The sequence below is a fragment of the Mesoplodon bidens genome (assembly GCF_964165515.1).
Source record: "Mesoplodon bidens genome assembly, chromosome: 9".
NCBI classification, from domain to species: domain Eukaryota; kingdom Metazoa; phylum Chordata; class Mammalia; order Artiodactyla; family Ziphiidae; genus Mesoplodon; species Mesoplodon bidens.
The window spans coordinates 7,566,058-7,589,746 of NC_138166.1; the positions used below are offsets into that span (position 1 = coordinate 7,566,058).

The 23,689-nt window shown below is 36.3% G+C and overlaps 1 protein-coding gene across 2 annotated transcripts in view; it reads left to right on the forward strand.

Annotated features, from left to right (window-relative positions):
* Positions 1-23,689, forward strand: part of MAGI2 (membrane associated guanylate kinase, WW and PDZ domain containing 2) — a gene marked incomplete at its 3' end in the record, with an annotated part of 1,332,164 nt that overhangs the window by 830,115 nt on the left and 478,360 nt on the right. For both annotated transcript variants that reach the window (XM_081243891.1, XM_081243892.1), the window contains exon 4: positions 9,099-9,314. In XM_081243891.1, coding sequence (XP_081100017.1) covers positions 9,099-9,314 — 216 coding nt within the window. The remainder of the gene's footprint in view (positions 1-9,098; positions 9,315-23,689) is intronic.

The following is a 23,689-nucleotide window of genomic DNA, read 5'->3' on the forward strand; positions in this document are numbered from 1 at the left end:
TGACTTTTATAGTTCTTGACAATATGTAATTTAGTATTTGTGTGATTATTTGACTAATATCTGTCTCCTCAGTAGAAGGTAAGCTCAAAGAGGACTTGCGTGTTTTTTCCTCATTGTACCTTGAGATAATTTATGCCTGGCACATAGTAGGCTCTCAGTAAATATTAGCTAAATAAATGACAGAATAATTGGCTAGGTCAGCTTATGAGAGTCTCAACCCCCCTGGTGACCCATGAAACCTTTTCCTGGCTGAGCCTCTTGCCCATCAAGTGTCTATTACTGTCCTGGACCTTTGGATTGACTCTAACCCTCACCGTCACCAGCTCTTATTAGTTAGAGATGCCATTACCTGCTACCAGTAACTGACTACGTATTGAGTTTTACTTCTTCTCACAAGAACTAGAAGAGGAATTGAAACGTTATGCAATCTAAACGTTATCATTTTGACATGTAATCAACATAAAAATAATAACTGGGGTGCTTTACTGTTTTGTACCTTCTTCAAAATCTAGTGTGGATTTTACACTTATACAGCTTCTCAATTCAAACCAGCCACATTTCAAGTCCTCAGCAGCCAGTTGTAACAAGTGGCTGCCATATTGGACAGTGTAGCTTAGTACGTTATCAGCTATTAGGGGATGACAGATGAGCACATATGCATGGCTTTGGGCCAGAATGTCACCAGCAATAATGTTAGAACATCATGAAAAGGCACATCCCAGTCCTCCTCATCCTCATCCCCATCCAACTCCTTCTCATCTTCTTCCTTTTTTTTTTTTTGCGGTACACGGGCCTCTCATTGTTGTGGCCTCTCCCGTTGCGAAGCACAGGCTCCGGACGCACAGGCTCAGCTGCCACAGCCCACGGGCCCAGCCGCTCCACGGCATGTAGGATCTTCCCGGACCAGGGCACAAACCCGCATCCCCTGCATCGGCAGGCGGACTCTCAACCACTGCACCACCAGGGAAGCCCTCTCTTTTCAACCTTTTCCTCCAATTCTTTCTTCTCCTCTTCCTCCTGCTCTTTATTTTTCTTCTTACTTTCCATTTCTTTTCTGATCTTTTTTCCACACATTTCTCCCTCTACTTTTCCTTCATTAATGCCACAATTTTTCTATGATAAACTTCTGTTTCTGATACTTTCAAATTTACTACACAATGAGAAAGATAGTGTGAAAGGCAAAATTATAATGTAAAAATGTGAGGATTGTGGGAGTTGTACCTCAATAAAAAATACATCTTAAAAGATTTAGCGGTTGGTTTCTGGACTTTTAAATATAAACTGCCAGTAGTTCTGACAGAATTGTCTTTGTCACAGGTTGATTTTCATAGGCTGTGAGTACATTGATTCAGAAAGAAAAAAAAGACTTGTTACAGTTACACAGACAAAGCCTTAGAGTTAAATACCCAAAACTCTTATTTTCTTTAACTTTTTGGGTTGTTCATTGTTTTCCTGGCTCATAAATTGGTTCTACTTCTACACCGCTGCTAACTTTAACTATACTCTAACATCTAGGATTTATGTTTGTGTCTCACAGGTCACAATGAAAATGTCGACTCTTAAAAAAGTCATAAATTTAAAAAATATCTCATGGACTAAAATATATAGTTGAAGTACTTCATATATGGCCTTCCACAAAATAATTAGAGTTCACATGCTATGAGGGATCTACTTAGGGGCTTTCTAATTCACCAACAGGGATGGATGCAAATGAAAGGCTTGGAACAAAAATAGAAGTACTCTGTAACCACAGCCATTTACCCAGAAGGGAATGTGCAAAGAAATATAAAGAGAGAGTAACATGACAGTTCTCCACGTTTGTGTCAAGAAAACAAATGAGTCCAGGCTCTCAAGTAATTGAAATTGTTGGCTACAATTTATTGTCATTCTCTACTCATTGTCGATTCAAGACTTTCTGATACGATGGCAAGGAAATATAACCTGTTGTCATTACATCCTTTAAAAATTTGCAGAATTTTGGAGGTAAGTACTTTAGAACTATGACCCAATTCTGTCATTTCAGAAATGAGGAAACTAAAATTCAGAGGAGTTTAATGTCTAATCCAAGGTCTTTTAGGAAGTTAGGGGTAGAACCTTGGTTAGGACCCAGATCCTCTGAATATTTGCCGGACTCTTTCCTATGCATGCTCGGAAACATCCAGCAAACATATTTTCCAAGTAGAAGTAAAATTTTTCTGACTTCTGTTAGCAACTGAGAATGAGATATTTGGCAAATTTCTTTAGTCATTAACGAATAATCAAATAAAGATTAATCAGAATTTCGCTAGATATTGTATTTGCAAGACAGTGACAAAAGAAAGCCTTAGAGGTCTCCTAATTTCTTAGTAACTTTATAGTATCACAGTTAATAGCACCATTGAGAGAAGGAAGTTATACGGCAAGCCATAAATGCTGTGTGAGAAAAATAATACTGTCCTGGAAAGGTTCAATTTCCTTTATCAATTTTTGAAGAAATAAATTTAATCAAGATGACTATCACAGGAATCCACTGAGCTTTGCACAAATGCCCATTTAAAAATTGGTCAAAATTTCACTTCCGGGGCTTCCCTGGTGGTGCAGTGGTTGAGAGTCTGCCTGCCGATGCAGGGGACACGGGTTCGTGTCCCAGTCTGGGAAGATCCCACATACCGCAAAAAAAAAAAAAAAAAACAGAAAACAAAAGATTTGTCCTGTGTCTGTCAACATTGGCTAACATGTATAAATGAAAATTGGGTCAGGAACACAAGAAACTCAATGAGAACTTGAAAACAAGTTTCAGAAAATGTTAGGTTAAACCATCTACATGATTTCTGTAGAGTACTAATGAACAGCTGAAGACAGTGAAATGCAGAAAGCATGGGGATCATATTATTAGACCAGGGGATCATATTATTAAACCAGGATTCATTAATTTAAAATAAACTTGAAATTCTTAGGTAGGGGTTGTTGCAGAATAATTCACTTTTGCATGTGAAAAAACATAAATTTTCACATTGTTTGCACAATTATCCACATTTTGAAAGTCACATTTAACTTTGAATTTTCAAAAATTCAGCAATTTACTGTTTAGCCCAGGTATCAGTGACAAAATACCATTGGAATGTTTTTTTCTATTTCTATCACATGTGAGATGAATGCTTTTCACCACAAAAGGAAAATACATCATCTTTTGAGGTCAGAGTTTTTTTTGCACTTTGGTTTCAAGCTACTAACTATATATGACACGATGAGGAAATGATACCTTTTAGGGGCAGATCAAATTTAAGTATCAGAGCTGCTTACAAAAATAACTTCAAAAATCAGTTGACGAAATCATTCTACAGTGGGACTTTGAGTCTTATTTTCTGGTAGGAAGTGTAATTTTAGAAAAGTAGAATATTTTTCGAGGTTACGTTTACTAACTTTGTATTTACAGAATTTCTAATTTACTAACTCTGCAGCCATATGACTGTGATTCTTGCCATGGCAAGACTGTCTTATGGTGGTTTTTGGTACTAATTTTCAGTCATTACTATCCCTTGTGTAATATGTTAACAGGTCTTAAAATTTAAATTTAGAAACCTCTCATGATTTATCTGTTTCTATCAATACAGATCTAAATCTCTGATGTAATAAAAATAATTATTTACTTATGATCTGTCAGGTTTTCTAACATAAATTAATTATGTGCGGACCTGGAGCTCCAAATCTCTCCTCTCCATTTATGTCAGAGTCAGTTTATGCTGGTGCCATTAGGAGGCCAAGTATCAACCTATTTGCTCCATTTATAAAACAGTAAAAAAACAAATGATGAGATTTTCAACCTCTCAAATTTTGCCACACATTCTTTTTAACACAAGGACATATTCTTAAGCTGTCTGGGGATCTAAGTGATGGGCTGTGTTGTATGCATGTCCCAAAGTACCTATAGGCAGTCATATCTCTTCCACTAAATCATTATCCAAAACTGATTCTTTCTGTTACCAAAATGAGAATAAAAGCACTGAGAATATTGGGGGCGGAATGGGGGTCAAGACCTTAATCTGTGACGTATCTTGAAGACAAGAATAGTACCTTTCTAAAATCCATCTGCACTTGGGTGCCATGTGGAATGATATATGATTATTTGATGTAAAACCTACACATGTTATTATTATACACCCAAAGGACTGGAACAACAGAGTCAACAACTGGGTCTACTACTTAAAAAGCCAAATGAACTAAATAACAAGTCACATGTTTCTATCATGATCTAGTTTAAAGAGAAAAGGTGTTGGAAATAAGTAAAAGCATTTCAAAGTATTTCAGCTTGTTACTAGCACTTTCACATTTCCTCATACCTAAAATTAGTTTTTAGTGTCTTTCCTACTTCTTATCATAATATCAGAACTTACAAGCATAAAGAATATGGTGCATCTCAGCAAATACTATTTTGGTATCTATTCCCTTATATAAATAAGGGAACAGTTTATAATTTATTGAAATCATTCTCTCTTCCTTTTTTCCCCTTGGCCTCACCATTAAAATCAGTGTGGGGGAAAAAAAACCTGGGAAGGGTCAGAAAAAAGACAAAAACATTGTTTAAAAAACTTAGACTAAGACTTTTTGAAAAGATTATTTGGTCTAACAAGCATAGAGAAAGCAAAGGAGTAATTCTGTGATAGCCTTCAAATATAGTACACAAAAAGTTATTTTAAAAAGCTCTTTTTTTAAAAAAAAAAAGCTCTTTTCATCTCTTCTGGATGACTTAGGAAAGGTCTGCGTAAAAGTGCGTAATGGATTAGATTTTCCAAGTATTTTCTAGGGAGGTTAGCTCATAACAATGTAGTCTGTTTTAGTCTCTCTCCCCTTGCAGGAAATTAATATAACAGTGTTCAGTGTAAATGGTCATTTAGTAAATGTTTTTATTATTATGAAACCAATTATTGACATTTTTATAAACTACTCTTTTTATTCAAATTTCTGGAAAGCCTTTTCATATTTATAATGTAAGAAATGACTACAGTCACCCTGTTTCACTCTTTCATAACTATATCTTTATGAAAAAAGATAGCCATTCTTTTAAGTACTTAAAAAGCTGAAGAATAAATCAAGTTAAATCAGCTTTCTCAAATAATTGTCTCTTTTATTTTCCAAGCATTGATTCAAAACTAAACTATGTTAATTTATAGATTATCCTAATTGTGATACAATTAAGTGAACAGTGTTATGTATCATTTCCATTTTGTCATCATATTCAACAACTAAGTTAGTGAAATTTTGTATTAAACTTACAAGAAAGTGCTAATGAATACACCACACTTTACAAATACAAATATAGTCAGTAACAAGTGGGCTAAGAAAGCCTATAATCCCTACCCCATCTCCCCAAACACACACACACATACACACCCACTTAGTTTTGGAAGAGAGGAGGGAAAAAAATCACCTAAAATGTACCTGCTTCATCATTTGGGAGCAAGCATTGCCTTTCTCTTGAAAGTGTTATTTTTCTGCTCATTGGTTGTGGCCTTGAATGAAGTCCTAGAGGACTGCATCAATTCCGGGCAGGTTGCAAATTGCATCGTACTTTTTTTTTTTTTTTTCTCTTGAGAGGCAATATAGTATTTTGAAAAGAAATGAGGTTCCTAAGTCAAATGGATATAGGTTTTCCACCTGCTTCATGTATAATATTGGAAAGTAGTTTTAGAGCCCCCATTTTCTTTTAACTGCAGAGGCAGAATGACTTCGTTCTAATCCCCATCAGATACAAGCGCTCAGAAGTAAAATGCCATTTACAGTGTCCAGCTCACTACATTGTGGTGGTGATGATAGTAATAATAGTAGTAGTTGTTGTATTTGTGACTGTAGTCATCTTATAGCCCCACAGTCCCACTTTAACTAAATCAATTCAAGGATATAAAGAGGCAGCCAGATTAGGGGAGACAGGATGCAAAGTCAGGTTTATCTCACCACGATCTGTGCTGTTAAACATATACCATATTGTTGTGGTATTTTGGATTTTAGATTCTCTAAATCCTGGCACTCTGCATAGAGGCACTTCATTCTTAATGGGACAGTTTTTCCAAATTATATTTTTTAAAAGTTTTGATGTTTGTTTTTTGAAAACATGCTGGTATGTTACCTAAAAGGCACCTTTTATCCTTAATATATTGATTTGTATATATTTAAACATCAGGAAATCATTTCAGTGACTTAGCTACCTGACCATCTGGCTGATTTTTCAACTTCTTTTAGGTATTTCTGGTTTCTTTGTTCTATGCATTTGGTTTAAGGTAAAAGCCTATTCTCCATGAATTACATTTCTCAAGTATAGTAACTACATGGGTTATTTCTGTGCCTCTTTTAAATTGCTATTATTATTGCTAATAAAGATAATCTTAATGTCTTAACTAGTGATTTGTACTCTTTTACATCTAAAATTTAGTCTAAACTATTAATTTCATAAATCAAATTATAGAAATAGAATATTGCTGTATAATTTATAATCACATCTCATTCAATAGGAGTAATTATTTAGGAATGTAAATTCAACCAGACCTGTTACTTAATATTTATTTTTAGCCTGAGCTATGCATTTATTTCTAATTAGTAAAAGGTTATTTTTCTACCTCAGGGAGATTTAAACACTAAAAGACAAATTGGAAAAAAAAAAAAAAAAGAGCCCTGAAGTGTGATTCATTTTTCTTAGTACTACATATACTTAAAAGCACTGAAAAGGGTTCCCTTTTCTCCACACCCTCTCTTGGACTGTTAGTGGGAATGTAAATTGATACAGCCACTATGGACAACAGTATGGAGGTTCCTTAAAAAACTAAAAATAGAACTACCATACGACCCCGCAGTCCCACTCCTGGGCATATACCCTGAGAAAACCATAATTCAAAAAGAGTCATGTACTGCAATGTTCATTGCAGCACTATTTACAATAGCCAGGACATGGAAACAACGTAAGTGTCCAATGATAGTTGAATGGATAAAGAAGATATGGTACATATATACAATGGAATATTACTCAGCCATAAAAAGGAACGAAATTGGGTCATTTGTAGAGATGTGGATGGACCTAGAGTCTGTCATACAGAGTGAAGTAAGCCAGAAGGAGAAAAACAAATATCATATATTAATGCATATATGTGGAATCCAGAAAAATGGTACAGATGAACCTATTTGTCGGGCAGGAATAGAGACGTAGGCATAGAGAATGGACGTGTGGACACGGGGGGAAGGGGAGGGTGGGATGAGTTGGGAGATTAGGTTTGACATAAATACACTACCATGTGTAAAGCAGATAGCTAGTGGCAACCTGCTATATAGCATAGGGAGCTCACCTGGGTGCTCTGTGACGACCTAGATGGGTGGGATGGAGGTGGGGTGGGAGGAAGGTCCAAGAGGGAGGGGATATGGGTATACATGTAGCTGATTCACTTCATTGTACAGCAGAAAGTAACACAACATTGTAAAGCAATTTTACTCCAATTTTTTAAAAAATCACTGAAGATCTCAGAACACTACTTAAAATTATATTATTTATCGGGACATGCAGGACTATTTACTAGTTTTGTATTATGTTTATTAGATAAGAAGTATTGTGATTCTATGGCCTGTGGTAGTGGAACCTGCTAGGCTTTCAGAGTCCAGGGCCAGCAGACGCAGCTTGGGTGTCCACACTGGACTCCTTTGTTTCCGTCCATTTTCCCCAAGGGTTTCCAGCCTCTTCCCTCAACTAGCCATCTCATACCTTTTCAGCATATCCTTATCATCTTTAATTTAACTAGAGTATATTTTGGTTGTTTGCAACCCAGAATGCAGGTGATTGTAACAAGTACTGCCATTCCAATTTATAGATGAAGAAATTGAGCCTTACTGAGCAAATAACTTGCTTGAATTGTAGTTATATAGAAAATCCAAATCTAGACCCCATAACTGCTACTTAAGGGTTGGTTTCTTTCACTGCACACTGTTTTCCCAGTTGCCTTCAGTGGCCTCTGCAGATAATGAGATGTGGTTCCCCCTCTATGCCTCCTTGGTTGAGTGCTTAATCCTATTTCCTGTTTTAATGCTTATCTGCTTAATGTCAAATGTGCCTGTCTTCCACACTAAACCGTTGAGCATCTGGAAGACAAGGATTGTATTATAGTCATCATTTTCTCTCAGACGTTTACTGGAGTGCTTGGGTGCACAGTCAGTACTAAATAAAGATTTTAATGAATGAGTGAGCAAATACGTGCATAAATTATTCAATTAACTGAAAACACCAATGTGGGTTTGAAGTTGATGCTCAAAGCATAACATTGATTTTTTAAAAACACCACTGTGCCGTTTACCAATCAAAAATTTAAAGTATTTTTTTCATAAAAGTAATTTGCTTTGAATATACAAAGATGTTCACATAGTAAGCATATATTCCATGTTACTGTTTGCCAGGCTCTTATGACAGAGATAAATAGGAATTAGTCTCCTCTTTTAGAAGTCTCACAGACTGATGGGGGAAACAAATGTTTCTGGAGCTCAGATCATGGAGCTGTGGGAAAAAGAGCTGTGGTAATCTGAAGAATGGTTAGAGCAGCAGGCCCACTGTTGGAAGTCATGGGAACCACTAACCTGGCGTGGAGATCCAGCTCTAGGCAGGGTGCTGTGCACATCAAGGACAGCAGCCAGAGCCCTTTGAAAGCTGGAGAAAAGCACAATGTGCTTTGCCTTTCCAGAACGTTATAAGATTTGCTTAAAAAATAAGTTACCCATACTCTTATTCAGACATAATTATTTTTTAAAAGATTATAATCAAGGCTTGTTATAAACAATTTTTGACTAATTTGAAATTGCTATGTGTCATATGAAACTAATAGCTAAGACTATATTTTGCTTTGGCACTAAGGTGAAATGAAGACAGATCTGTATCTTTGTTTAAGCATTAAAGCCCAATACAATAGAAGCAACAAATAAACACCTATATAAAAACATAAAAGGATATAAAATGATATATATGTATGTATATATAAAATACATATAGATGTATAAACTAGGATACACATTTGTTAATAAAATTTCCATTCTTTACAAATTATGCACACCAGTAGGAGAAATATTTAACTTCATATGTTTTGTATCATTTGCAGACAATTACTACGGTACCCCAAAGCCTCCAGCAGAACCAGCACCATTGTTACTAAATGTAACAGACCAGATACTTCCTGGAGCCACTCCAAGCACTGAAGGAAAACGAAAAAGGAATAAATCAGTAAGCAACATGGAGAAAGCAAGCATAGAGCCTCCTGAGGAGGAAGAGGAAGAGAGGCCTGTGGTCAATGGAAATGGAGTAGTAGTAACACCAGGTTAGTCTTTTACATTTGTTATAGGTTCATCAGCTCTTCTAGATGTAGCTGAATGTATACTATATCCCTGTGTTCAAATGTATATTTTTTTCACATATAAATGTTCAGGTGTGTGTGTGTGTGTGTGTGTGTGTGTGTAATGATTGTAGTTATCTTCAGGGAGACAAGATTATGATATCAAAAGGAAAGGACATGATTCTTGTATCCAATTTATTAGTTTTAATTTTGACATATCAAGGAATCCATTCAACTTCTTCAGTTTCTGGTTTCACTTATACAATATTAATGGCAATATAGTGAGTGGTTTAAATCTTAGAAGGTGTTACAAGTCATGAATATGATTGTGTGACACTGCAAAATTTTTGTTAATTAATATTAGATATAATCTATCCTTAGAAATCTTACTATATACTTTCAGCTCTGTGAATAGAGTTTGTGTCATGTTATTTAGTTAATGGCGTCAATGAATACAGTCCACAGAGTAACCACAGCTACATAATGCCCATGTATTTATCCCCCCATCCTTACCACCTAGTCTGACAATTTGGAGAAAGCATCTTCACAAGTGACACTGTGAAGGCAATTACCCTTGAACAAGGGAAAGACTTGTTATCCCTTTAATTTATCATCTGTCTTATCACATATATAAAAAAAGTATTAGACAGATATAAAGTGTGTTTTTGCAAGGTATGGATTTGCAATTTTCTTATACTTACTAATGTAGTGCCAAAATTTTTATTTATAAGATAGATTTTTTTAATAATCTTATTCATAATTAAATGTTACCCAAACTAAACTATGGCATTCTCTTTGCCTATAATCTTGGAATAAGTTTCCAAAGTTTTGTTTTAGGTATTGTTTAATAATGACATATCATTATTTTAATGGGCATTGAAAATCAAAGGGCTGTGTTAAAACTGTTGAAAAAACATTAACACATGTACCTTGCATACATATTATTCTTAAGATATTTCCTACAACTAGTTTGATGTCTGTACATTTACTTATTACTGTACTGCTTCTATAGTGACATAATGTTTGAATTTTCATACCCAATTATTTTTATCAAAGAAAAGCTTCATAAGCCTATTTTTTTTACCCTCCTTTTCCATAATACCTGTAAAAATGTTCTTCATTAAACATAAGGAGACCAAAATTCAGTATGTGTCAATAAAGGTGTAAAACCTTAAAAAGTGGTTTCCTCTTGGTTACTCAGAGGAGGGTAACTTCCTCCATTAATATATTGGTTAAGAACTTATTCTCTGACCCTAGCAGTCATTGATTTCTGGGTACAAATGCTAAAAATCACTATGGGTGCATAATGTAACTTGTTTACTGTAATATGATCTGGTAATTTTCAAGCAATTAGATACCTTCTCTTTTTTGATTCTGAAATGTCTCTGTCAAAATATTTACTTTTCATCATGTAATGGATTTAAATTAAGTTGATAGGACATCGTTTTCTTAGTTGATCTTTTATGTGAGAAGCAAAACAATTCAGCTAAATGGAAGCAAGTAATCACAAAAGAAGTCGAAGTTGGGTGTCAAAGAGCAGTTATAGAATTTCTTACTGGTTAACACCTTATAGTTAAAAATGTAAAATATATGGCCTTGGTTAGGCCCAAATAATTGATTTGTATTTCATTTCTACTCTGTATAGGGCAAATCAAATGAAGCATTCTTTTTTTTTTTTTTTTTTTTTTTTGTGGTACGCGGGCCTCTCACTGTTGTGGCCTCTCCCGTTGTGGAGCACAGGCTCCGGATGTGCAGGCTCAGCAGCCATGGCTCACGGGCCCAGCCGCTCCGCAGCATGTGGGATCCTCCCGGACCGGGGCACGAACCCGTGTCCCCTGCATCGGCAGGTGGACTCTCAACCACTGCGCCACCAGGGAAGCCCCAAATGAAGCATTCTTGACCAACAGATTCTTAAACTAGAAATTTGTTTAACTGGGGGGCACAGTGAATCTGGAAAGCTCCATTCCCTTCTACTCATACCTTAGACATGAAGAATGGAGTATTTTTATGTCTAGGAAGTTTTTAAGGCTCCAGGGAAAATGGACTGGTTTGAACTCTTCTTTACCAGCCCTAGCCATGTGACTGTCTCTGGACTTCTGAGGCTGACAATGATAGAGAACAACTGTGCAGGACAGCTTTGGGATATCTGGATAGTCAACAGATGCCACAAACGTGGTTTTGTGAGCCTGGCTTGGCAAGTGTTCTTATGCTACTTTTTCTTTCTTATTATGGGACATGAGAGATGTATAAATTAGGCATCTCTTCACCCAGTGTTCAAAGATGGAGGAAACAGCCCCAAACCAGAAAATTGGTCCATCATCCTTTACTAGAAATCTTCTGACGAGCCCCATTTTAGAAATGTCATTGTTTTTCTTTATGTTTATCCAAGAGAAACTTTAGGATAAAACTTTTTCTTTGCCCCCCCCTTATATACATGTATCCATCTCTTCACCATTTAAACCTCATCACATTTTTTCTAGCACAGGGTCTTTGTCCTGCCTTTGTCTTCTTCTCATATACGTTTGTTGGATACAGGACACTTCAAACAATATTGACAAAATTGTTGCTTAAATTTTAGTTAACACTGTCCTGTAAGAGCCTGTAATAATAAGTAATATCAGACATCAGTTTAGAGCATAAATAATATAGTGAGGCACATTTGGAAAGGGAGAAAAGCTTACTGAGGTCATTTCATTCCATTCCAAGTAATATTGATGATAATGATAATAAACAATATTAAATAATTAACTTCTTTTGGATCTTACCATGTGCTAGGAACTCCTTAACCTCATTATGTGTATTAGTTCATTTAATTCTCCTATCAGACCTATTAGTTAGGTACTGTTTTACAGATGAGGACACTGAGGTATACTACAGTTAAATAATTTGCCCAGTAACTGGAAATAGGAAATATTACATAGGAAATCTGGATCCAGAACCCATGATCTTAGTTGCTTTACTCTCCTGAGTCTTATATCACCAAATAGAAGCATAAATATATTTCTTAGCGATTTGTAGACACATGACCACTATTTTACTTGCACATCTTTAAACATGGAATTATAAATTTTTACCTACCAAAGGCTTCTTATTTCTTTCATTTCTGGAAATCATGTGCAAGTGAACTTATTTCCTTCTGTGGATATAAAAGATTCCTAGTTTTTTATAAGATTCTGTATGTGTATAAGTACCAAACCTACCAGTCTTTAACTCCTTATATACTTTACCAAAATGAACTATTTTCTCTATGTAAATGAAGGTTTTAGAGTCCTCAATTTACCCATTACTCATTTTCTTTATCTTTTTCTCCTTTGAACTATAGTTTATAGAGTTATGTATTTCTTTTTCTTTCAGACCATATCTATGTAAAGTCAGTGATCACTTATAAATAAGTAATTTCTCCATGGAGTTCTACTAATGTTATCAACGAATATATTTTATTCTAGGTTCTCTCTTTTTACTCAAAATTACATTACAGAAATGTTTCTTTCTCTGATATACGTCACTTTGGTGATGGAAATTAGTGTAGTTCTACCCTTAGAAATGTAGTTTTATCATTGTAAATAACAAAAATTACAATAAAAATAAATAATGGCAGCATCCCTTTAATGAATGCATACAGTGTGCTAGGCATATAGGACATACATTATCTCTGGTCCCATAATCACAGTATATTTGCTCAGCAAATGATATGCTGAAATTTACCTTAAGGTACTTAACTAAAATAATGGTAGCAGAGTTAAAATCTGGACCCAGGAAAACCTGAGCTCATCCTTTTCCACCATATTTCCCTGGGTTGTTAACTATGCTGAGGACAAAGAGACTTCTGACCTCCGTAAGGTGAATCACAATCCTGCAGTGCAGTGTATTTCATCTACATTGTATTCCATTACATTTGTCCTTCACGGGGTTCATGGAAGTGATATTAGCTCTAATTCTTGCAAGGATGATATATCCTTATATCATCTTAGAGAATTTGCCTTTAAACTGATATTTAAAATTCATATGCTCAGGAAACCTTCCCTTTGACATCAACCTCACCTTATGTTCAGACAACTTTAACTTGTTAGAGGTGATATCCAGCCCTGTGGCTTCAAATACTGTAGATTTACCTGCAACCTTCATTCTCTCCTGTGTTCCAGGGCCATATTTCTAACTACTGCCCACTGGACTGCCCCCACCCCAAGCATTTCTTCAGCAACTTAAATGCAACGTTCCACTTAAACTCTTCTCCCATAAAACAAACAAACAAACCAACTTACAGAGTCCCTTACTGGATTTCTCTAATTCTGCTTTTTACCCAGGTAGCTCAGAGTTTGATGCTTTTCTCCCCCCAGGCTGGATATACATTATTAGGTATAAAAGACCACTGTACCTTTAGCTTTTATCTCTTCCTCCCTAATGTCACTGCCCCATCCTACATCACTCCCTCATCCCCTCATTTGTGGACCACAGTCCCCTAACTGACCTCCATCCTCCAGGCTCCATTCCTGTCAAATTCCCTGTTACTCTTCCATCAATTAAAAGGTTCTTGAACCAGCATTTGGTCACATAACTATCCTTCTCAAAACTTGGATGAATTTCTATTTCTACTGCTTCAAACTCTTTGGGCAACTGCCAGGTCCTCTCACACTTGACTGCAACACCTCTGTTATCTTTGGTTCCCATTATTCCCCAACTCTCTTCTCTCGTCTGCATTCCCATACACATAAAACACCTTCACCTGTCTGACAAGCCTTTTTCCACATTTGAAGCTGCTATTCTTTTATTCACAATTCAATCAAAATTTTTATATTCTCTGGAAATCACTTGTTTATTCTCGTAGTGAAAAGTTGAGACTGTTCATCTCTGAATTATTGAAGTACAACCTACACTTCTCATTCATTTAGGAAGTATTGGTTAGCTTGGTCCTTGCAGGTAACTTTTCATAATGTGCACATCTGTCATCCCCTCATAAACTGTAAACATTACCAGGACAAGGACTATTTCTACCTTTTTGTATACCTGTCTTGGTGATTAGTATATATCATTAAATCTTTTAATTTCTTAGTAAATATTTATTTTCCAGGCAACCATACCTCTTGAGAATGTCAAAACTTTACTATATCAACATGATTAGATTTATTTCATGCTCATTTTACACTATTCAGTGTTTTCAACATGCAGTGTTTCTAAGTTTGAAAGATATGAAATTCCTAACCTTACATTTCTTCAAAAGTTGTTTGATAACAAAAGAAAGAAGTATATTTTAAGAGATGTATTCTTAGAGATGAGAACTATTAAATCTCTCTAACTGTGAAAATGACCCAAATAGATAGGTGGTTAATAGATCAGTAGATAAATTTTTTTTTTCAACTGAACTTTTCTGAACAAAAACAAATCCTGTAAACCGTAGTAATTGTGTTAGGCTTTCTTGGATTTCTTTTATTTCATGAATTATCTGCTCAACTTTTCCGGAAAGTAATTCACTATTATATTGTAGCTTCCCCTCACCAGCTATTAGTAAGCCTAGTGCAAAGAATTAGAAATGCACATATATTTTAAAGGCAGCTAAGTCTCTCTGTTAAAACACACACATACACAATGCCAGGAGGAACAGGGCCCGTGAGAGCTACCTTCGCCAACAAAGGGAATACAGTATGTGTACACAGAGCTGCCTTCTCCAGGCCCCCAAGCCTGCAATTAGTGCAAATGAACTGCGTCTCCCAGAGAGCAAACAGAGTGTCCCTTATGTGATCACCGAGTATCCTCAGCAATGATCTCAGTTCACCATTAGGGACCCGCATCCAGGTCCTGTGCCACTTGGCACGCTGACTGTGCATGCACCATCAGTCCTGTTTCTGTGAATGAGGTCCTGTCACTGTCAAAAGAATTATGTTCTCCGTGGTGAATCTCGCTGTTTTCCTGTGAATAATGGTGCACTCTGAAAGCACCCCAGCACCTAACCCCTGCTTATTTTGTATGGGTTCACAGAGACTGCGATGTGTGTATCCACTCAGATCTTTATCTCTCTTTTTTTTTTTTGAGAGGGGAGGCTTAATTTTATTATCTTGTTCCCAAACGGTATTGGTTTTATCTCTTCACTGGAGGTGCAAATTTCTGAGGCTATTTGAAGTTAACCTTCTAAAATTAGATATTCCATTTATAAATGAGGAGCATTTGATCTTTTCTTAAAAGGATCATTGGAAAGTTCAAACTGCCCTAATGGTAAAATGCTCTGAGTATCCAGGTGTGATTATAGAGTAACAAGATAATCACTTTAGAGTCTGTAGCTGTGAACTTTAGTAGTAACTGTAACTATACCATTGGGGAAAAAAATGAAATCATGATTAATTTCAGGGATGTCTTTTTCAATCAAGGCAGACTCACTTTGTGACAAATCTGAAAGCGAAGCACTATTTGAACCGCTTTGTGCCCTCAGATTGATTCAACGTTTTTGGAATCTTGCATTCAACCTTTTGTAGAGAGTATTTTTCTGCTTCTCTGAGTGTTTATATGATGTATATGAGGGAGAGATTTATCCGTGAAGCAGGAAGGCACAGCAAGAACAGCCAGGGTCACACCGGGGTTTGTAGAGCACATGCAGAAATGTTCAGGTTCCCCAGGCATTGTTAGAGTTCAAGCTTATTTCTAGTCATGGCCATCCATTCTCTCTAGGCCTGATATTCACCCTGTAGCCCACTTTCTTATCACATATGTCTCCTAATGGATGTGATTATAATTTCAGTGTGAAATCTTAGCTACTTTATTGTCAGACAAAAATGGCTCAAGTTATTTCTGGCTGAGGGCTGGTCTTTGGCTCTGAAGAGGGAAGTTCTCTGGATAAGGTCTCTCTGGGCACTCAGAGATAAGGGGATAGCACCTTTATCTTTTACTTCCTAATTGACTTCTTACTCTCATCAAAAAATACCTTGACTCCAATTTGGCCCCAAAGAATGGCACTTGAATGATCAAGATCAAGGTTAAATAAAGCCTTCTTCCTTTTCTCTTTCAGCCCCTTTGATGTTCCTAAAACTTCAGAAGGTGATGTTATGTTTCATGTAGTACTAATCTCCTGATTTTTTTCAGAATTTTGAAAGCAAGATCTAAGAATTATTGTACATACATGTCCTATATTTCATTTCATACCTTGCTTTGGTCTTTGAATATTTTCAATACTTGTTATCAGTTTCTCTCACCCCAAAGTTAGTTGAAGATTCGGGGAACTTGTTTCTATATGATAAATATCTTCAGAATTCACTACATTATGAAAACCACATAGCACATACAATTTCAAAGATATGAGGATTCATTTTATTGCCATTATTCCAGTCTGCTTTTATTTATTTTTTAATAGATCTTTACTGGAGTATAATTGCTTCACAATACTGTTAGTTTCTGTTTTACACCAAAGTGAATCAGCCATATGCATACACATGTCCCCATATCCCCTCCCTCTTGAGCCTCCCTCCCACCTTCCCTATCCCACCCCTCTAGTTCATTGCAAAGCACCAAGCTGATGCTATGCTATGGCTTCTCACTAGCTATTTTACATTCGATAGAGTATACATATGTGTCGATGCTACTCTCACTTCGCCCCGGCTTCCCCCTCCCACCCCGTGTCCTCAAGTCCATTCTCTATGTCTACATCTTCATTCCTGCCCTGCAACTAGGTTCATCAGTACCACTTTTCTTTTTCCTTTTTTTTTTTTAGATTCCATTTATATGTGTTAGAATACGGTATTTGTTTCTCTCTTTGTGCCTTACTTCACTCTGTATCAGTCTGCTTTTATTAAAATGTTAAAAACTAATAGAAGGAAATATGCTAATTAAGGCAGCACTTCTTCTCCCCTGTCAATGGAAAATAATTCCCTCTACTAATCTTTTTAGTAATTCTTTCCAATTGAGTTTTTTATGTCTCAGGATTTCTTTCCTGTCATCTTCCACTCATAGACCTTGAATTTTTCTATTCTTATAATTCCTCATGTTGTTCTTTTAATATTCCAAAGAACTTGTAACCAATTGTGGGTTTTAGATATAGATGAAAATAATTTTGAGGTATTGAATATGCTTTCTTAATAATTCATATTTCCCTGGCTAGCCTCCTAAATAGATGAGATCCAATTTGGTTACAAATATTACAGATAAAAAGTAATCTCTTTACAGGATTGGGAATTCCTGCTCTCTCAATTGATATATCATCTCAAAAATCAGCAGCATAGTTAATCATTACCCTAACTTTGCCTAATTCTAATATTTTGTTCTAGACTTGTGTTTCTTTCATGGTCTCAAATATTAAAAGGAAACATTAGTTAACATCTCAGGAAAAAAAAATTATATATATTTTTTATTTTCCACAGTGTTTAAGGGCCACCCCTCCTCATTCTCATACTGTATATAAAAGGAAATCATAGTGCATTTTGTTAGAACTTAGAAAAACTTTAGGAGAAGTAAGGAGTCAGAAAATACCAACTACCAGTCAGTTATCAGCATGCCTAGAAACATCTCAGAAGGAGCAGAAAATATAATCATCTTTGCTTTGCTAACTGGATTACTAGAGCAGTGGGAGTAGAAGCAGGAGGAAAACTACTTTGCACTGTATTTCTTCTTTGTACTTTTGGATATTGTCCAAGTGCATGTTTTACTACATCAAAAAAAAGTAATTATATTTTTTCTAAGTCATGAGCAGATATTCACTAATCACTAAGACGCAAATAGTTTGGCACCCATAGTATAATTCTTCTTCTCATTTGAGAAGGTTAGGGAAAGCAAGGAGAATTGATAAGAGCACTCTTTGAGCAGTGACCTACGATGCTGACTTCTTCCAGTCAACTGGATACATAGAATGCAGGTGGCCACTGCGTGACAGCTTCCTTTCTGAAGGCAGAATGTCCTCAATTTTCACTATAGAATATGATCTATAGTATGGCCATATCAAAAATCAGTTACAGGGCTTCCCTGGTGGCGCAGTGGTTGAGAGTCCGCCTGCCGATGCAGGGGACACGGGTTCGTGCCCCGGTCTGGGAAGATCCCACATGCCGCGGAGCGGTTGGGCCCGTGGGCCGTGGCCGTTGAGCCTGCGCGTCCGGAGCCTGTGCTCCGCAACGGGAGAGGCCACAACAGTGAGAGGCCCACGTACAGAAAAAAAAAAAAAAAAAAAAAAAAAAAAAAAAAAAAAAAAAAAAATCAGTTACAATGATATTTTTCTCCTGTCCAAGATCAAGCCTGAAGTAATCAGCTTGAAGTAATTAATCAAGCTTGATTCATTTACAAGAGCCTAAAGTTCAAATTCCAAGAAATTCAGCTTCTAGTAGTGAAGCAAACAGCAGCTGTGACAGCCTCCACTCCTTCCCACCTCTGACTACAATACAATAAGTCTTTATATCAACCTAACAAACCTACTTTTTGATGAGATTGTTGAGTTTGCAAGAAAGCAAAGGAAATCTTCAAGCCCCACCACTTCCACCACCATGGTCACTACTACAAATGAGCAGAAACGAGTGTGGAGCAGGGCTTCCCTGGTGGCGCAGTGGTTGAGAGTCTGCCTGCCGATGCAGGGGGCGCGGGTTCGTGCCCCAGTCTGGGAAGATCCCACATGCCGCGGAGTGGCTGGGCCCGTGAGCCATGGCCGCTGAGCCTGCGCGTCCGGAGCCTGTGCTCCGCAACGGGAGAGGCCACAACAATGAGAGGAGTGTGGAGCAGTCTACTGTTAGACTTGAAAGCCAAGCTTGCCCTGATGCTATATGATGAGACTAAGCTTTGGGCTAATATAAAATCAGGGAGCTATGTCTCTGATTCTGATTTAAATCAGTACCCTCAAAGATACTGGAGTGATGCCAAGTTCATAGTTCAGTAGCAGCCCCTGGTACCCAGCAAAATCAAATGCAGAACTCTGTAGGAAAACATACAGACCTTAGAAAAAATTTGTGGTTTCTGAGGATTATTTTCCCTCCTTTAAATCACTTAACACTACAGCATGTTTCAACTGAGGAAGAAAAACTCAATTTGTGCAAAGACCTTTTAAAGAAGAAACCTTAGCTTTGTGTGTATCCTTTTTTCTTTAGAAATTGCACTGTTTTTTGAAAACACCTAATATCTTTCTTTTTCATATTAATTATCCATTTTATACATATTAGTGTATACATGTCAATCCCAGTTTCCCAATTCATCCCACCACCGACACGCCCACCCCACTTTCCCCCCTTGGTGTCCATACATTTGTTCTTTACATCTGTGTCTCTATTTCTGCCTTTCAAACTAGTTCATCTGTACCATTTTTCTAGATTCCATGCATATGCGTTAATATACAATATTTGTTTTTCTCTTTCTGGCTTACTTCACTCTGTATGACAGACTGTAGGTCCATCCACATCTCTACAAATGACCCAATTTCATTCCTTTTTATGGCTGAGTAATATTGCATTGTATATATGTACCACATCTTCTTTATCCATTCGTCTGTCGATGGGCATTTAGGTTGCTTCCATGACCTGACTATTGTAAATAGTGCTGCAATGAACACTGGGGTGCATGTGTCTTTTTGAATTATGGTTTTCTCTGGGCATATGCCCAGTAGTGAGATTGCGGGGTCATAGGGTAATTCTACTTTTAGTTTTTTTAAGGAACGTCCATACTGTTCTCCATAGTGGCTATATCAACTTACATTCCCACCAGTAGTGCAAGAGGGTTCCATTTTCTCCACACCCTCTCCAGCATTTGTTGTTTGCAGATTTTCTGATGATGCCCATTCTGACCAGTGTGAGGTGATACCTCATTGCAGTTTTGATTTGCATTTCTCTAATAATTAGTGATGTTGAGCAGCTTTTCATGTGCCTCTTGGCCATCTGTATGTCTTCTTTGGAGAGATGCCTATTTAGGTCTTCTGCCCATTTTTTGGTTGGGTTGTTTGTTTTTTTTAATATTGAGATGCATGAGCTGTTTATATATTTTGGAGATTTATCCTTTGTCTGTTGCTTCGTTTGCAAATATTTTTCTCCCATTCTGAGGGTTGTCTTTTTGTCTTGTTTATAATTTCCTTTGTTGTGCAAAAGCATTTAAGTTTCATTAGGTCCCATTACCTCCATTACTCTAGGAGGTGGGTCAAAAAAGATCTTGCTGTGATTTATGTCAAAGTGTTCTTCCTATGTTTTCCTCTAAGAGAAAACACCTAACATCTTAAAAATCATTTGAAATTGACCACATACTTTTTGTTTCAGTGGGGAGAAATCATTTAGGTTGCTTGGCTGATTTAACTACACAATTTATTTAGTGTTCTAGGTAGTAGAACTCACTGATAAAAATATATAACATTTACTGAACATCTACTATGTTCTGGTAGTTGACTGTTCTAAGCAATTTGTATACATGTCTCATCTAAACCTTATAGGTAAGTAATGTTGTTCCATTGTACATTTAAGGAAATTGAGGCATGCACAGAGTGAGTTAAATAACTTGCCCAACAGCACACCTTGAAGGACAGATTCAAACCCAGGCCGTCTCACACCAGCCTTAGCAATTATGGTTTACTGCTTCTTGTGGAGCACGTTTGTTGCTATCGAGAATGGCTAAACAAAAAGAAAAAAAAATTAATCTCAAATTATTCCTATTCTCTTTCCTTATAAGCTATAAATATGTTCCTCAATCTTCTTTTTTCCCCCATTAAATGTTCTCTAGCCATGCTTATTTCCAAAGAAATAACATGAAGACAGGAGAAATAACATAAAGACATGAGATTTATTAAAATTTGTCACAGAGCCATTAAAAATATAAGTTGCAGAGCTCTCTTACAGGGTAAAACAAATTTTGGAAATTCAAATTTTATGACTGTTCAAAGAAGTAAAATCAACAATTTCCTATCTGGCTTTAGGATATTATTTTCCCTCATGTCAAAGGATGGCAATTACAGAAAGCTGAACATTAACTGTAAGCATAGATCGTATCAAATGAAAATATGGTTAAGGTATAAAATAGGCAATCTTCTTCTTGAAATGATTTTATCTTGGTTTCTGATTATTCTTTAATAAAACCCAGTAGGGACATTCAAAACCATGGTATTCTGATTTATCCTTAGTCTTGTATCTAAAAGGCAATGTGTTAGATACTGCTAGGGTAATAAACATGTAAGTAAGTGGAATGGCTACTATACATACTGTAATATCAAAACCTGAGACTGGACCAGAACTGTAGAATTTATGCAGACTGTACTAAATGCAAAAATGCATATATTTACCTCTCTTCCCGTTAGATGGTTTTCAGTCCCTGTACTATATACAGATCTTTGAGTTCTTCTGAATTTCTTATGGGAAGAAGGAAATTATTTGCTGAATCCAACAAAACTTTAGGGTAGGAAATGTGAAAGAAGCTATATTTCTTAATTCTTCACAGCAATAAAAGTGTACATAAAACATGTTTTTATATGTCATTGCTTATAAGACTGTATATTATCAATGCCTATTTTGCCTATCAATGCCTATCAATGCCTGTTTCTCAATGTTTCTATAAATTTCTAGGCAATACAACAGTCCTAGTCAAAGGGAAATTTTTCTTTATGATTATCATTCTTTAAAAATAGGTCTTCCTTTTTTATTGAAATATTTTTTGTTTCTATTGTTACGGCAAAAATAAACCCCTTGCTCTGGTTTCTAAGGCATCTAAGCAACCGAGAAATGCAAAATGGAATGCTCAAAAAATGCCAGTGTTTGATAAAGTCTTTTCACTTAAGCAGCAAGCGTCTTGGGGGAAAATTAATTTACATATCCAAAAAATTCATGTTTGGATTTAACAATAAAACCGTGCTGAGAAATGTGTCTTAGAAGTTAAAAAGGGCAATTCTACATGACCACTGCTTAATCAAGAAATACCTTCAAACCACTATAAAAGTAAAACATGCTTGGGGTTATTTGGCTGTTTCTCTTTAGTCAGAATTTAAACAGTCTAAGGTTTCTCAAACTGTAGATCTGACATATATGAGATCTGTGTTAGGGTACATTTGCATGCATATAACTTTAAGCTGAACTCCATGGGAGGAGGGGAGTGCTAGCAAGAATAGCTACACATGCACCTTGGTTGGTCGGTAAAATCTGTTTTTTCCTATCCTTAATTACTAAAAGTATGTTTTGGTGGTACATCCAGACAATGGAATATTATTCAGTGCTGCAAATAAATGATCTATAAAGCTATTAAAAGGCATCAAGCAAACTTAAATGTGTATTACTAAATGAAAGAAGCCAAAGCAAACTTAAATGTGTATTACTAAATGAAAGAAGCAAATCTGAAAAGACTCCCTATACTATATGACATTCTGGAAAAGGCAAAACTATGGAGACAGTAAAAACATCAGTGGTTTCCAAGAGTTAGAGGAGAGAGAGGGATGAAAAGCAGAGCACAGAGGACTTTTAAGGCAGTGAAACTACTCTGTATATTACAGTGGTGGATGTGTGTCATTATACATTTGTTCAAACCCATAAAACATACAACACCAGGAGTGAACCCTGATGTAAACTATGGACTTTGAGTGATAATGATGTGTCACTGTAGGTTCATCAATTGTAACAAATGTACCACGCTGGTGGAGGATGTTAGTAATGGGGGAGACAATGCATTTGTGGGGACAGGGAGTATATAGGAAATTTCTGTACCTTTCTCTTAATTTTGCTGTGAACTTAAAATTGATCTAAAATATAAAGCCTATTTTTTTAAAAGTCCATTCTGTTCTTAATGGGTACTTTCTCAGTTACTTATATAATACCCAACATATCTGATTTTTTTAAATATTAAGCCACATACAGAAGAAAGACATAATTACATTATCTAAAATGTAGTGAAGTTAATTTCTGTTCTCCTTATTAAACAGGGAAACGATTGTAATGTAGCATGAAATGATAATTTATAGTCCCAGACATGGTAAATATTGGTTTGGTGGATTGTAAGATAAACTTGCCTAATACACGATTTAATGAGTTGAATTGTTTCCCCCCAAAATTCATATGTTGAAGTCCAACCCACCAGAATCTCAGAATGTGATCTTATTTGGAAATAGGATGAGGTTATCTTAACTAAGTAGCAGTAGTAATTAGTTCTACTAATTAAGTTGTAGATCAGTCAGGTGGGCCCCTGACCCAGTACGACTAGCCTCCTTCTGAAAAGGGGAAATTAGGACCCAGGCACGTATACAGGGAGAATACCATATGAAGATTGTAGTTATGCTGCCACAAACCAAGGAACTACCAGAAGCCAGCAGAGAGGCCTGGAACAGATCCTTCTGTAACATCTCCAGAGGGAGCATGACCCTGCTGGTGAACCCTTGTTCTAGGATTTCTAGTCTCCAGAGCTGTAAAACAATAAATTTTTATTAAGTCATCCAGTTTTGTTCTATTTTGTTA